General features: G+C 40.0%; 1 protein-coding gene across 1 annotated transcript; it reads right to left on the reverse strand.

Moving 5' to 3' along the window:
- Window positions 1-1,980: 1,980 nt before the first annotated feature.
- Window positions 1,981-15,311, reverse strand: LOC131307800 (uncharacterized). Its single transcript, XM_058334489.1, has 5 exons — window positions 14,832-15,311; window positions 14,676-14,753; window positions 4,546-4,627; window positions 3,070-3,212; window positions 1,981-2,379 (listed from the first exon to the last, which is right to left on the reverse strand). Exons 1-5 carry the CDS (start codon window positions 15,093-15,095, stop codon window positions 2,170-2,172), a joined length of 777 nt encoding a protein of 258 aa, XP_058190472.1. The 5' UTR covers window positions 15,096-15,311; the 3' UTR covers window positions 1,981-2,169.
- Between the last annotated feature and the right edge of the window lie 466 nt (window positions 15,312-15,777).

The raw sequence follows: 15,777 nt of genomic DNA on the forward strand, positions 1-15,777 counted from the left end.
TATAAATATTAATGTTTTATTTTTGTTTTTTTGTTTGGTGAGAACATCTAGGTATTGTATTTTGTATTGGATATTATTTAGACATAAAAATGTGTTCGTTTTTTGTCCCAAAACTCAATTTCTCTCTCTGTGCACGGTCTTTCATAAGTTTTTTCTTCAATTATTAATCTCATTTCTTTTTCTATTTCTCTCTACTTAGTATCCAAAAAAACCTCCCTTAAAATTTAAACCAAACAAACTATTAGATTCCCGAACCTTCAAATTTCAAAATCGTGTTCATAAGTTGGCCCCCATGTTTACAAGATCTTGGTTCCGTCCCTAGAGATCAGTCGAACCGCCAACCTAATGAATCACGAAAACCGTTGGCACTTGGACTAAACTCACGGTTCAATTATCGTGTGCTGATGCAGCAAACAATCAGGGGCAGTTTTGACATGTGGACTAACTAGATTAAGTGGGAACTTTAAGCATTTGTTTAATTAGGAGATTTAGGCCCTCTAATGACTTCATTGATCTGGATAACCTCTATTTACCTTTAGCTTATCTCTCTCTTGAGCTTGCGTGCATCTCAACTAATATCGAAGCTTTGAAGTTAACAATTAGACGATCCCTGCAGTGGTCTCAAGGTTTGAAATGTTCAACCTTCACGAAATTCGAACACACAAACTCAAGGAGGACAATGACTTATTTGCTTTCTCATTTCCGCTCGGCCAAAACCCTTTTGGAGGTTCTCCTTGAAGCTACCTAAGACATTAGTGCATTCTCTTTATCCCTGACATTGGCTTTAACTAATGTGCAGATAAGCTTCTTTGTCGACAACATGATCTTCATAATCAGTATCAGTTTCTTAAGATAATCAATGTGTTAAGAGCTTTAATTTAATTTATAAAATGCTACCCGGCCCCACAAAAAGTTGCATAGCGAATCTAATGTCAGATTCTGATTGGTTAAGAAGGTTGACAAAATTAATGAATGGTAGGCTCAGAAATCTGTTGTGGGGTGGATTCGGCAATTTCTCCAGAAATTGGGCCTTATTATGTGTGCGTGAGCGGATATTCGAGAGTACATACTCACAAACTATAGGAGAAATTGGGGGATGGTGTTGTGCAGTAGTGTGTGCAGCACCGTGCTGCATACCTCTGAGCTGTTGGATCGTGCATCTGACGGCTCGGATCTCATCTCGGCAATGAACGGCTCTCGATCGTTGGTTGCCGAGATGAGATCCGAGATATCAGATGTACGTCCGACAACTCAGAGGTGTGCACCACGGTACTGTGCACCTCATTGCACAACACAACCTGAAGTCCCGAGCATCTCTAACGCATTTCTCTATCTCTTCAAAATGGAGAATGGTTTCTCGAAAATGGAAATGGATGCACTCCAAGCACGCTTCGTTTTGATTTTTCATAAGAGACTAGAATTTTGAGTATCAACCGTGAAACCCGTGTGACTTTTGGAGACTCAATTCTCCAAAGTAAAGACCTTGAAATTCCTACTTCACTCTTTTTTCCTTTGGAGTTTTTCAATACAAATCATCCTTTATACTATTTGGTTAATCTTGGCAAAATAGATACTCCGCTATATAAGTTTTATTATATAAATCTAGTGTTCATAAAACTTACACCAATCTTTCCAATGTTAACAATATTAATCATGTTTAATTCAAATTTGAAATTTCGAGGATTGGAAAATTTTTCAAGGGGGGTTTTTTAGAGATTAAAATACAGAAAGTGGACTGGAGTTTGTGTAGATACTAAGATCTACTAAACACTTTGTCTCTAAATTGGAGAATGGGTGGGAGATGCATAGGAAGGATGCCACTGCATGCCAGTCTATACAAACCACATAAGAAGCACATGTAGCTTGGTAAGGCACATGAACTCTTAACGAAAAGACTTCCCGAGTAATTCATTCGGAGGTGGCCAATAGTAGAGAATGATAGATCGATTTTATCTTGTCTTTGGAATGTGTTGCGTTGTACCTTAAGTCTGGACAATTCCTATATTATATATAATCTCTCGCTGACATATCAGCTGGCATCCAATATTTACATTACAGCCTCATGGACTAGCTCTGTGTTGCTTTATCCACACATACGACATACTTACCATTACATGATTCTCTATTACTGCGTGTACATACATACATACATGAAGTATGCATCTACCATCAGTCAGAACCATTGAGCTTGGATAGAAGGTACAAGCAACCAGAGCAAAGCAGAACAGAAGCTGAAAAGCAAAGCAAATCCACTGGAGTGTGTATAGCTGCCTTTTTACTCTTGTCAAACAACCCAATAAGAAGCAGCATCACTATTACATGGCCGAGCTTGGTTTTCAGCTCATTTACGGATTTTACTTCTAACCATTCCGGCCGTTCCTGAGAAATTGACAACAAGAAAAAGAATTAGGAAACATAGAAAAGAAAAATCACATTTGCTGCCACGATTTTGAGTACGGTAGTCGTTTCAGTTTTTAAATTTGGTAACTCATAAAGGGAAATGTTCAAGTAGCCTGAACGAGGAGAGTCAAAAATGAATTGGAGTTTCCGGGCGTGCAAAAGTTTCAAAGGCATGTAGCTATAATGAAACAGTCTCTTAAACAAAGGACTGGATTACACGTCCTAGGGCCAGTATTTTCGGAATTTAAACGCAACAATAAGTGAAGGCACTACATATTTGTGGACAACAAATCTCACAAAACACAAGATACATATTCAAAACCCTGGGGATGCGGTATAAGTATTTCCCTCAGTGTCAGTCCAAGGAGATAACTAGTTCTATAGGATTACATATCCATTTTACAGGATTGCATATCCCTCTATTAGGTGTCCAGCCAATCAAACAGAACCTTAATGATACCAACTTTGAACAAAAGTAATCAATAATGCTTTCAAATGAACTATATGATTTTCAGAAGGTTTCCGACTAGTTCTCCTAAAAAATAACACCCATCGAATGTCATGGTAATGACGTCAGCATATATCTGTGTTAGACTACCAAAGAGCTAAACTTTGACTGTGCTGGTGGCATTGAAAAGATTAGGTAAATTTAGAAAGCATCAGACTGACCTTTAAAGTAAACAAGCCAAAAAGATTTGATCTGTTTGCAAATTTCTCCTCTGACTGCACTTTGGCAATGTCAAGATTACTGATGAAGAGCTCGTACAGACCCATGCCAAAGACCAACATCACGGTGCCCAAAAGATAGACATCTGGAGCAAACAAAATGATAATTAGCAACTTCATCATTTTTGGTAGTGGCGAAACCACTGAAGTAGGGGTGAACATGGACCAGATTAGCCTAGTTTCGTGGAACACCAAGAACCAAACCATAGTCCACGGTTCTAGTAATTTGAGAACCAAACCGACCCATAAAATTTGCAAAACTAATTTAATCGGAACCTTTAACCCGTTCCAGTTTCGGTCCGGATTCAAGGATTGGCGGTGTTTTTTGCTCACCCCTACGATGGAAGCAAAAGCAGATAAGGGAGATTTCAGATTTACCATCATCAGTACTTTGAAAGTGTTTGGTTGTACTTGGCATATTAATTAATAGCAGTACTGTTCGTTAGGGCTTACTTGCTTTGTTTCTTCGGTCCATGAATGAACCAAGCTTTCATACAATTCCTCAACTTGCATTTCCTTGGATGTAATTTTGAGCATTGAAGCCATGCACATCATGACTTTCAAAAAAAAAAAAAATTGATTCATTCCTTAAGTGCCGCCATATAGTAATTGTTATACTCTACTACCACCGTCCCAAAAAAATTGTCTTGTCCACGAAACGAGAACTTAAGAATAATTAATTTCTCCCGCAACAAATTTAAACTTTTTGTCGCTAGTTACTAAATATCAATGAGTCCTTTTAATTCATAAAAAATAATTTGATTTTTTCATAATAATTTGATTGTGATCATGATGCCTTGCATCATCTCCAGCTTAGGTTGCACCTACTATCAGCTAGCTTCGGGGTTCAATCTGTAAATTTAAGATGATTGCACATGCTGGTAGTTACTAACCAAATTTTATAGCAAACCAAAAATGAATCTAGATGCAAGTTATTATGAACTATTATGACAAAGAAAACTAAATACATGTAAATACCTCTAAAATGTTTAGAATCTATATCAGTATATTTATCATAATATTCATTGCATAAGAAATAGACGCTCCATAATGGGGGTTCTAATTTAATATGGATCTCAAGATTTACCAACACGTTAACATTGTCACAATATAGAGTCCTTATTCCTTTCTTGAGTTGCAATCTAGTTGACTCTTGTTTGTATTTGCAATTAAAGATATTTTAAAGTCGATTCTGTTTGCACACAATTGATTCCCCTCCCCCCCCCACCCCCCGCCCCCCCCACCCCCGCTGAGGAGTTGGAGCTATTCTTTGTCTCTGATAACACTAATGGAACCTGAAAAGGAATAGCTATTTTACTTTTTCTCCAACACGGAAACTATTAAGCAATTTTGAAAAATAGCATGTAAAGAAACAAGAAGCAAAGAGTAGTGAATGAAAAGAATCGTGCACAAACCCACCAATGGACTCAACCAACCAGAAGATCACCTTTGCCCGGTTCTCAAAGTACTGTTGATAAGACGCCACAACATAAGTACAGCCCTGCATGCACTCAGAATAGTGTTACTTAATCTTGCATGTGCCATAAATGAATATACCTACGATCCAAAAATATCATTGAATTATCCAATTAGATAAAAATTCACACAAGTTTCTTCTTCTATGTATACTTGTGGAAAACCTGGAAATAGAACTGGGATCCATAATCTACGGCTACATAGACAGATCTGGTACTCATCGCACTATTATTAGAACTGTTACTTATTAATCACAGATATTTGGGTGTTGGGTATGAAGTTCTCAATAGCATTTTCCAAGGATCAAGAAGCATAAGGATAGCTAGTTGACAAGAAGTAAATTCAACAATCATGTCATTTATCTACATAATCTACTCATGCAACAATTCATCAAGTTCAAAGCTTTACTAGTGAATTCAAACTGTCAATAAGCTAGCAGATTAACAAAACAAATTTGAAAAGAGGAGGGGGAATAAATTCAGAAGTAGCACGACAATGTTAGAGATTCTTTCCACCAACTGTTAGCGATTTTGTTTCAATGTCTGAAACAATAACTCATGCCCTACAACATACAGCTTCTGGACCTCTAGAATCCTCTGCTTTGTCAAAGGTTTCTGATCTCTACACATGCGTTTTCCTAAGATGTCTTTGAACCGTTGCGTAAAGGCCCTCAGTAGAGTAATCTTCAATGTATTGACAATTGGGTTTCCTCAATCTGCATCGGCAGATATGAGCAGTCGTGTAATTCTTCATCTTCTGTTTCTGTTCCTTCCACTTGGGTTTAGCTGTTGTCCTCTGCAGGTGAGAATTACATTAAATGAGGTATTGAGGGTCGCTCTCACATCTTTAGATTTTGGAAAGTCTCTAATATTGGATGGCTGATGTCCTGAATTAAGGAATTCTGAGACCGATGGGCTTTTCCTTGGGACCAGAGATCTTCTGATATCAAAAACATATTTGGACTTTATCTCTTGTGTTTTATGACCTGAATAGATAAGGGTCACACAGGGTTTTAGGAGAGAAAGCTCATTATAGAGGTTAGGATTTGGTAAATTCCATGATTGTTCTACCATGTAATCTACTTTTGGTCTTCACCCTTAGATGCAGGCTTTAGGCAGAACCACATAGGCTGCTAAACGAGCCGACCAATAGAATGTTCAAGCTTGGTTTGAAAACTTAACGAGTTTCAAAACTAGGTTCAAGCTTGGTTTGTTTATCACGGAAGCCAATCTCAAACATTCTTTAATCAAGCCGCCAATCCCGAGCTGAGCTCAAGTAGCTTGAATTTTTTTTGAACATTTTAAGCTTGTTGAGCTGGGAAGTAGATTGTTCAAGCTTGGTTTGTAAACTTCATGAACTGATCTTGAAAGGTTTCAATTAAGAGAACACAAGCTAGATCTCAAGTAGCCTGATTTGATTAATCAACCCTAGGACTGTGTAGATTCTGCGCCTTATTTTGGACAATTGTGTTTGGATCAGTTTTTGTTTATATTAAGTCACCAATCAGTGAGTTTGACACAAAACTATGAACCTGGGTTCTTGCTGCTAAACATATTCCTGAATAAACCGAGGAGAGACTGAAAGGTTGTTTGGAGCAATCTTGGAATGTTGCTTTCTTTGGAAGAAGGTGTACAAGTTGAAGAAAGCCATTCAAAGCACAACAAAATTATTCAAAAAAAAAAATGAAAGGTGACATACAGATGAGTAGAAATGTAGAATAAACACCTTTTTTTAACTAGGGTAAGATAGGCAGATACTTCATCCACAGGTGAATAAACCAAACCAAACCAAACTGAGCCTTATGTCCCAATCACTTGGAGTCGGCTATATGAATCTTTTTCCTCCATTGAGCTCTGTCAAGGGCCACTTGTTCACACAAACCCATTATACTCATATATTTGTGTACAATAGCATCTAATGTCAATTTAGGTATACCCCTCCTAGTAGCATTGCTACCCAAAGCTATCATATCCGCTCTCTTAACTACTGAATCTCCTGGTCTATGGTAGACATGCCCAAACCACCTTAGCCTATTTTCCCTCAACTTCGCCTCTATAAGTGCTACACCTACCATCTCACGAACCGTTTCATTTCTAATCATGTCTCGTCTAGTTTACCACAGATCCACCTCAACATTCTCATTTCCGCTACACTCATCTTGCTCATCTGTTGTTTCTTAATAGGTCAACATTCTGTCCCGTAAAACATCGCTGGTCTTATGGCAGTTTCATAAAATTTTTCCTTCAATTTTGTGGGTACCCTCTTGTCACATAGTACACCAGTAACGCTCCTCTACTTGAGCCACCCCACTTGGATCCTGTGGGTCACATCATCGGCAATCTCTTCATCCTCAGGTGAATGCGTAGCATAAAGTAAATCCCTGCAAGCATTTTTTTACTTCGTAAACAATTCATGTTCATCTAATAGCATAACTATAAATTACAATCTCACAAGGTTACCAATATGGTTGCAACTTATAGGTAACGGGCTTAGTGGCTTTTGGTTTTCTGATGTTACTTCATGGTTCCTCGCATACAGATAATAACCAGAAACTTCTTCATGTTAACTATTTCTCATGGATCAATCAGACGAATCACCAGATATGCTAACAGTTGCATATCTCATTGCAACGCATTCCCCCCTCAAATCTTTTTCCAATCTAGTTTGACTAACAATTTGGTCTTTATAATTCTAATCATACAAAAGAGTAAAGCATTCTCCAGCTTTTTCTGTTAAAACCATCTTGGTTGAATGATTGACACCTTTCCTCCAACGATTTTCAAATTAGTTCCACCCTAATAACATGAAACTTCCAGTCCACATGTGACATGGTTGATACTTGATACAATTTGTAGTGGGCCGAATATGACGGTTCGGTCATGGTCACTACGCTTAGCCGAAGGCTTACAGAATCCATAAATGTCAATCCATACTGGGGATTGACGTACTTCCCGAGGTTCGGTAAACGCGGCCTGGCCAAGAGGTTCGGCAACTCCTGACAGCTCACCCATGTGTGGTTAATTGCCTTATCCAAACACATCGGACGTAACGTCATCCAAAGCGGTTATCACACGAGTTGGGCACGAGTTGACAGCTCGTGCACATGGATGATAACCGCCTTAATTGCTATGTCAGGAGTGATGCAAGCCGAGGTGGCTACCGAAGCGTGCTTGGCACGCACATGCACTTGGAGAGCAAGTTAAGCCAGTCTATATAAAGGAAAGGATGAAACCCTAGAACGATATGCACTCTTCTTCACTCAAAACCCTACTACTTTCATCCTCTTCCGGCACTCTTCTTAGTAGATCATTGGAAAGTCATTCCGGTCGAGGACCGGTGTGGCTCTTGGTCGTGTGCTTCCTGTGCAGGCTAGGACCAGAAAGCTAGGATCTCCCAACTGTTGAACCAGAGGCTCAGGAGAGCTTACCCAATCTTGGCCGACAACCCCACAATTGGTGAACCTGACATGGACAAACCCAGATCCACGGTGGTTCCGATCAAATCCTCCTAAAACCTTTCATTTCCGTTCAAATCAACCTCTTAGTTCGGTGAAATGGGTGGCGAATTGATTGACGCTGGTGTTTCTAGTCTTAAAGACACCATCGTCACCCCTCTAGGAGGTTGCCGTGTCTCTGTCTCCATCCCCCTACTGAAGGTCTCTCCCCTTCCCCCGACGTGACAACTGTGTACATCTAGTTCCTGGAGAAGCGACTGGACAAGAAGGACAAGGATATAGCCCTCCTGAAGGTGGAAATGACAAGGCTAAAGGAGGCGCTCAACAGAACCTCCTCCTCGGTCTCAAGATCCGGCGACAAAGGAAGGCGGTGAGAAAGACCGCCACCTCCTCCTCTGTGCAATCCCCTTAAAGAACAGACTTATCGGTGCTCGGCACAGGACTGGCTCACTCCACCAATTGAAGATGGTCCTACGGGGAACGTCGTTTATAGACAACATACACCTGCCCCTATACATCGTTCGATTAATGGCCGAACCCGGAGCCATAGGGGGGCTAGAAGCGTTTCTGCTGCCAGCTCTTACTCAACTGGACGGTATGAGCACTCACATGGATTGTCCAACTATGAAACTATCCAACTTCTGGAAGATGGAAATTGTGGAATGATTGAGTACCCAACCAGTCTGTATGAAGCTCAAACTGACGGTTAGAAAGAGAAAGAACCAGGTTACAGCTACGAAAATCTCGAAAGGGATCCTGCCAAGCGTTAGACAAAGGCTACAAACGGCCAGAAAGGGAAAGGCCCACAAGAGATCCAGAGGACATAAAGGGAAGTTCGGCAAAATAGTCGTGACAAAGGGATGAGAGTCGTAGCGCAGCATGACGATCACTCAGGTAAACGCCACATCTATCGAACAGAAGAGTATAAGAAAGCTCCTCAACAGCAGAGGGAAAAAGGAAAGTGCCAACGCACCTCTCACCATCCCTGGACCAAATTGACATCGAAGGAGGCGCAGTACCGTACATTGGCCAAAAAATCCCACACATCAAGTCACTCGAAAGGCTATTGGCCGACACCCAAAGCCGACTCATGATTACAGGTTGAAGTAGCTCAGCGTCTCTCCCTTCACATCTGAAATTGAGGTGGAGATTCCCCTGGTTAGCTTCCACCTTCCTAAGTTCACCAAGTTTGATCCCAAAATAATCGGGGCCTACACTCATTTGATCCACGTTCAAAACATGATATCCTCGTATACCCGGAGTTAGGCCCTAATGTGTAAGGTTTTTCCCTCAAGCCTTGGGAACCTTGGACTGTTATGGTTTAATAAGCTTGGCACTGGGTCGATTCATAGTTTTGCCGCTCCAGAACGAGCTTTCATATCTCGATTCATCACAAACAGAAAAAAATGAAAGAGCCTGATGCCCTGACAGAGTTGATACAAAGTAAATACATGCACAACAAAGTAGATATATATTTAAACAAAAAGAAACACTTTATATTCATAATTTTCATGGCTTTAAATCCCTATGGATGACTTTCTTGTCATGAATATATTTAACACACTTCAACTAAGCCAAAAAAAAAACAAACAATCAAGTATTAGTGAATCACTACATTTAGAACACCCATGTTCAAAACTTAAAACGTAGATTAGAGAACTTACCAGCTGAAATATAATATTTTTCATGGTGTCTTTGCCTTGAACAGTCTTTCTAAGTCACATCCACCAACTACTAGCGGTCTTGTGGTACTAATCATATAGAAGGTGGTCTAGTGATTTGCCTTCATATATCGAGATACTGGTTATGGGAAGTTTACTTCGGCCAGCTTATGCGAGTCTGTGGAGATATGGGATGGAGCATATCTCCAAATTTGTGGGTGCCTTTGTGGCGAAAGGAGATTTCTACATTATCTCGATATATGAAGGCAAATCACAAGACCACATTCTATATGATTATTACAACACGACCGCTATTAGTTGGTAGATGAAGCTAAGAAAGACTCCACAAGGAAGAAACACCATGAGAAATATTATATTTTAGCTTGTAAGAGCATCCACAATGGTATAATCAAAACCAAAAGGTTGCAAAGGTTAGTAACATTTGCTCAAAAAAGAGCTCACATTTGAATAACCAAACTTAGCAACCTCTTAGCAACTCATTAAATTTTGGCCCATGAATAATCAAAATTATCAATCTTTTGCCAATAATCAAATTTAGTTGTCCCCACATTTCCTCAATCAAGTACACAATCATTACACAAAAACCTACTCTCTCTTCCATTTTCAACATGTTTCAGAAAAATATTTTTAAAAACAGTTTTTATTTTTTTGCAAAAACTTTTTTTTTTTTAATTATTAAAACTGTTTTTCCCAAAACAGCTTATTTCAAAACAGCTTTTTTATTAAAACTTTTTTTTCAAAAACTGTTCTTTTGATCTTATTTTTATTCAAAAATTACTTTTTTAGCTTTTTCCTGAAAACTACTTTTTTTAAATCAAAGTTTTCAAAAAATCATTCTCTTTTTCTAATAATCTGTTTTTATTAGTTTGAAAACTATTTTAAAAAATTTGTTTTCTATATCATAATTTCTAGATTTTTATAAGTTGAAAAGGTGATGTAGCAAGTTTTGGTTATTCAATTTTGATTGTACCATTGTGGACCTTTACATTGCTAACCTTAGCAACCCCTTAAATGGATAACCAAAAGATGATGTGGCAACTTTTGATTATTGATTTTTGATTATTCCACTGCGGATGCTCTAAGTTCTCTAATCTATGTTTTAAGTTTTCAACATGGGTGTTCTAAATGTAGTGCTTCACTAATACTTGATTGTTTGTTTCTTTGCTTAGTTGAAGAGTGTTAAATACATTCACGACAAGAAAGTCACCCATACGGATTTAAAGCCATGCAAGTTATGAATCTAAAGTGTTTCTTTTGTTTAAATATATATCTCATTTGTTGTGCACGTATGTACTTTATATCAGAGTCGTACAAAGGGACCCCAGGGGCTACCTGGACCAATAGATCAACCGAGCGAAAACACCGTACCATCTGCCAAACAACGCGGGACGGAATCACCAGTAGGAAGCCATCCCGATGATTAATGTAATCCATGGTCCAATAAACCAAGAGACAGAAGAAAAGCTTCGTAGCAAACTCGACCGAGCGACGGCTGCTAGGCAAGTCCTTTTGGTCGGGAATGCACTGAAGCGCACGAAGATGGACGATTATCCCAAATGGACGATACTTTCACCCGGCGCGACCTTTCAGAGGGTCCAGGTGCCTCACAACGACGCGCTCATTGTGACTGTCCAGATTGGAACTTGCAGTGTGCGCAGGGTCCTAGTAGATTAGGGAAGCTCTGTCGAAGTGATGTGCTACTTGCTTTTCAAATAGCTCAAAATCCCAGAGTTGGACCTTTTGCTGACTGATGTCTCCCTTGTAGGCTTCCACGGGGCTCTAGTTTGGCCGCTCGGCCAAATAATACTCCCAATAAAGGCAGGATCGGTGACGTTGAGCATCAATTTTGTCATTGTGAATGTGCCGAGCCCCTACAATGTGATCCTTGGAAGTGCCAGGCTCCATGGGATGAAGGCAATCGCTTTAACCTATCACCAAGTGGTCTGATTTATTGGCACCAGCGGACGGAAAGAAGATTTGTATGGTGACTAGGTCGCCTCAAAGAAGTGTTATGTCTCAACCATCCGAACTTCAAGCAAATCGAAGCAATTCGACTGGGTTGAGGTCCCTGAAGTGCCAGTTTTGGAGGACGTTTGGGCCCTGAACGAAGAGAAAGTTGTGGTCCTGTGGAAGACCTCGTTACCATCCCAATTAACGAGGAGGACACAATCGATTTTTTCTGGTCGGCTCCTCCATGGTTGAAGCCGAGCGCGAGAAATTGATTAACTTTCTGAAGACAAATGTTAACATCTTTGCCTGGACTCCATATGAAATGCCGACGTTGACCCGTCCTTCATTTGCCACAGTTTGAACATCGATCCAAAGAGGAAACCAGTGGTTCAGCGCATAAGAAGGTCAGCTCCGGCCCATTCTGAAGCGGTCATAGAAGAAGTAGATGGTTTCTTAGAAGTTAAACTATCAAAGAATTCCATTTCTTGACCTGGCTGGCGAACATAGTTGTGGTTAAAAAGAACGGAAAGCGGCGCGCTTGTGTAGACTATATGAACTTGAACGATGTATGTCCCAAAGATTGCTTCGTTTTGCCACGCATCGACCAACTTGTGGACGCAATGACGCGTGTTCCAAAGATTGTTTCACTATGCTCGGTAGAAGGCAAGGTTAGGTCCTTTGATTCTGTCTGACCTAGTCAGGATAGTGGTCGGACTTCTAGGTTCGACCAAACCTGGTGCGGAATTACCCACGCTTGGATAAGTAGAATCCATACTAGAGGTTGACATACTTCCCGAGGTTCAGTAAATGCGGCCCGGTCAGGGGTTCAACAACTCATGCCAGCTCACCCACGTGTGGTTAACTACCTTATCCAAACACGTTGGACTTGACGTCATCTGAAGCGATTATCGCACAAGTTGGGCATGGGTGCACACGGGTGACAGCTCATGAATGCAAGGGCGGAACCAGGAATTGATTCTACCCTGGGCTAATCAAAAAATAAAAAAATAAAATTGGGGGGCAAATTTTTTTTCAATTGTATATACCGTATTGGATACATATTGTGTATCTTAAAATACGTTCAAGATTTTGGGAAGAGGGAGAATACTAAGTATCTTAAAATACGTTCAAGATTTTGAGAAGAGGGAGAATACTAAGTATCTTAAAATACGTTCAAGATTTTTGAAAGAGGGAGAATACTAAAGACGAGTGGGGAATGAGAGTATTTGTATTACATTGAACTCAATTTTTTTTTTTTTTTTTGGCTTGGTACAAAATGGCTAGAACCTATCCCTGTCTATACTACTTCATGGAAAGCTCTAGTACAAAGATATTTTCATGCAAGATACACTTTGAGATAATTCTAGAATTACACATGTGATTAATTCTCACAAAAAAACTCTAATATTTCACAAGGATATTCTAGAGCTTCCAGAGCTAGATATTTTAGAGTTTCTAAAAACTAGGGGTGGAGTATGTTGGGGCCCGGGAGCCCCGACCCAGAGTTTTAAATTATTTGTATACCTGATTTTGAATATTATCGATAATTATTCATGTATAGGTACTTATAATCTTAATAATTTTGGTTTGATTCGATAAAAAAACGGTTATTTTACATTCTCATTTCTCAATTTTTTTCATAAATAAAAAATAAACACTTGACTGTTGAAATAGTCTAAAGAAAAAAGTAGAATGATTGGTATACTTTAACTGGCTAAAATTATTTAAATGTACATAAATGTGTTGGAAAGCCAACACTTCATGATATAATAAGTATATGTTCCGATAAAAACTATTAAACCGGCCCCCTTTATATCAAAATTCTAACTTCGCTACTAATAAAAACTAGATATCTAAAGTGGACCTGGGCTATAGCCCAATCCATGGTGGGCGTACTTCCGCCCTTGCATGAATAGATGATAACTGCCTTATCTGCTACATCAGGAGTGACATTAGCTGAGGTGGCTACCGAAGCGTGCCTAGCAACGCGCACGTGCTTGAAGAGCAAGTCAAGTCACTCTATATAAATTAAAGGAAAGAATGAAATCCTAGAACGGTATGCACGCTTCTTCACTCAAAACCCTAGTACTTTCATCCTCTTCCTGCACTCTTCTCGCTAGATCGTCGGAGGGTCATTCCGGTCGAGAACCGGTGTGACTCTTAGTTGTGTGCTTCCTGTGCAGGCTAGGACCAAAAGTCTAGGATCTCCAAGCTGCTGAACCAGAGCCTCGGGAGTGGTTAACCAAACCTGATCAACAACCCCACACATTTTGTTCGCTTAATTTCCATTCTAACCTTATAGTGTTCCTATCATTATGGATTTACCCGATTATGCTTTTCCCAAAAATAGTGATTGATAAGGTGTGTGTTCCACCCAGTGAGCCCTAAAGAGTTTCTGTCACATCCAAAAGTAAAACGTTTTGTGTCTTCTTTGTGACAGAGATGTAGCAAATGGATTTTAAGGAACCTGAATATTTTCTACCATAATTAAATTCAACTTGGCCTAATGATCAACTAACCACTTGGCATAATGGTCAACAAAAACATTGAAATAATGATCAACTCAACCCCAAGGGGTAGCTAAAGTGGCAACATGGATGAGTTGTAAACCTAGACATCCTGAGTTTGAAACTTGGCAACCTCCCGGGGCTAGGCCGCTGGAGAGAAATCTCTTATGAATCCCCAAGTCCCGGCTTGGATGGCCTACTTTTGACCAGACCAAGGAGGGGAATACTCGGAGGTACTTGTAAGCTGGCCCTGACACCCCTAGCCGTCAAACCAAATAATAATAATACTGATCAACTCAGTATTTTAACCCAAATTGACTTCAGTTCTAAACTTCTATAATGATCACAATAGAAATGCAAAAGACCAAATAATAATAATACTGATCAACTCAGTATTTGAACCCAAATTGACTTCAGTTCTAAACTTCTATAATGATCACAATGGAAATGCAAAAGAAGTTAATGGAAATAGAATAATACCTTAATGAAACATAGTAAAGAGCCAACCAAGGACCCCCAAACTGCAAAAATAGCCAAGAACCTGCACCCGTAAACAGCCTGTACAAGCAACAAAAACCCATTATTCCAGCAAAACTCGTCACATGCTACTTGTAATTGCTACTCAATGTTTTCTACCTTCTCAATCATCTCCTCAAAATCTTGTAATTTCCCTGGCAAGCCCCTCACCGGACCGGACTCAGTCTCCGGCGCAACTGTCGGCGACGAAGACCGGACCGGTGATGGGGCGCCGGGTCTTGAGCCGGTGGAAATAGTCACTGGAAATCTGACAACAGATGGCCGCCGGAGATCACAGACCCTTTTCAGATTTGGACCCAAGTTCGTGGTACGGACAAAAATCGTGTCAGTTGGTCCTCCAGTCAAGATTCTAGAGTGTTTCATGGTGCCGGAAAATGAGGTTAAAGGGTGGCGAAGGAATTTTCCGGCGTAGTCCGGCTATGAAAGAGGATTTTAGAGTGTAATGGTCGGTAGAGACAATGAAGAGGGAGGTCCCAAGTACCAACTGCAGTGTGATTTTTCCCGGGAATTTCAACAGCCACACACGTATATCATATCCTTTCCCCGTTTGTTCTCTCTCTCTTCCCTTCCTTTTTTTTTTTTATGTGCGCAGTATCGTACTGCGCACATGTACACCACCGGGCTGTTAGATGCACGATCCGATGACTCGGTTGCATCCAACTACTCGGAGGTGCGCAACACGCACTGCACAGCACCAACCTCACTTTTTAAGTAAAAAAAAATTGACTAATGTTTTTTTTCTTTTTCGATTCGTCTCGTCGAGACGAATTAATAATCTACAAAAGTTTGGTGTTAAACGAACAATCGCAATTTTTTTTTGAATAAGGACAAAATGTTCTAAAAGAAAAAGTTCTTAGCGGATTGGGGTCAGATTTGGGGATGCTATAATGCAAATGCTGTCGATTCGACCGTTCATTTCGGCATGAATGACTGGGATTTGATTCGAGATCCTATAGATTTGTTCTGTTCATTGCTCGAATTTTTAATCCGAACTATCCATTACCGATATGAACAATTGAATCAGGCGCACTACACGACGTAGTAC

The sequence above is a fragment of the Rhododendron vialii genome, chromosome 11a, assembly GCF_030253575.1.
Source record: "Rhododendron vialii isolate Sample 1 chromosome 11a, ASM3025357v1".
NCBI lineage: Eukaryota > Viridiplantae > Streptophyta > Magnoliopsida > Ericales > Ericaceae > Rhododendron > Rhododendron vialii.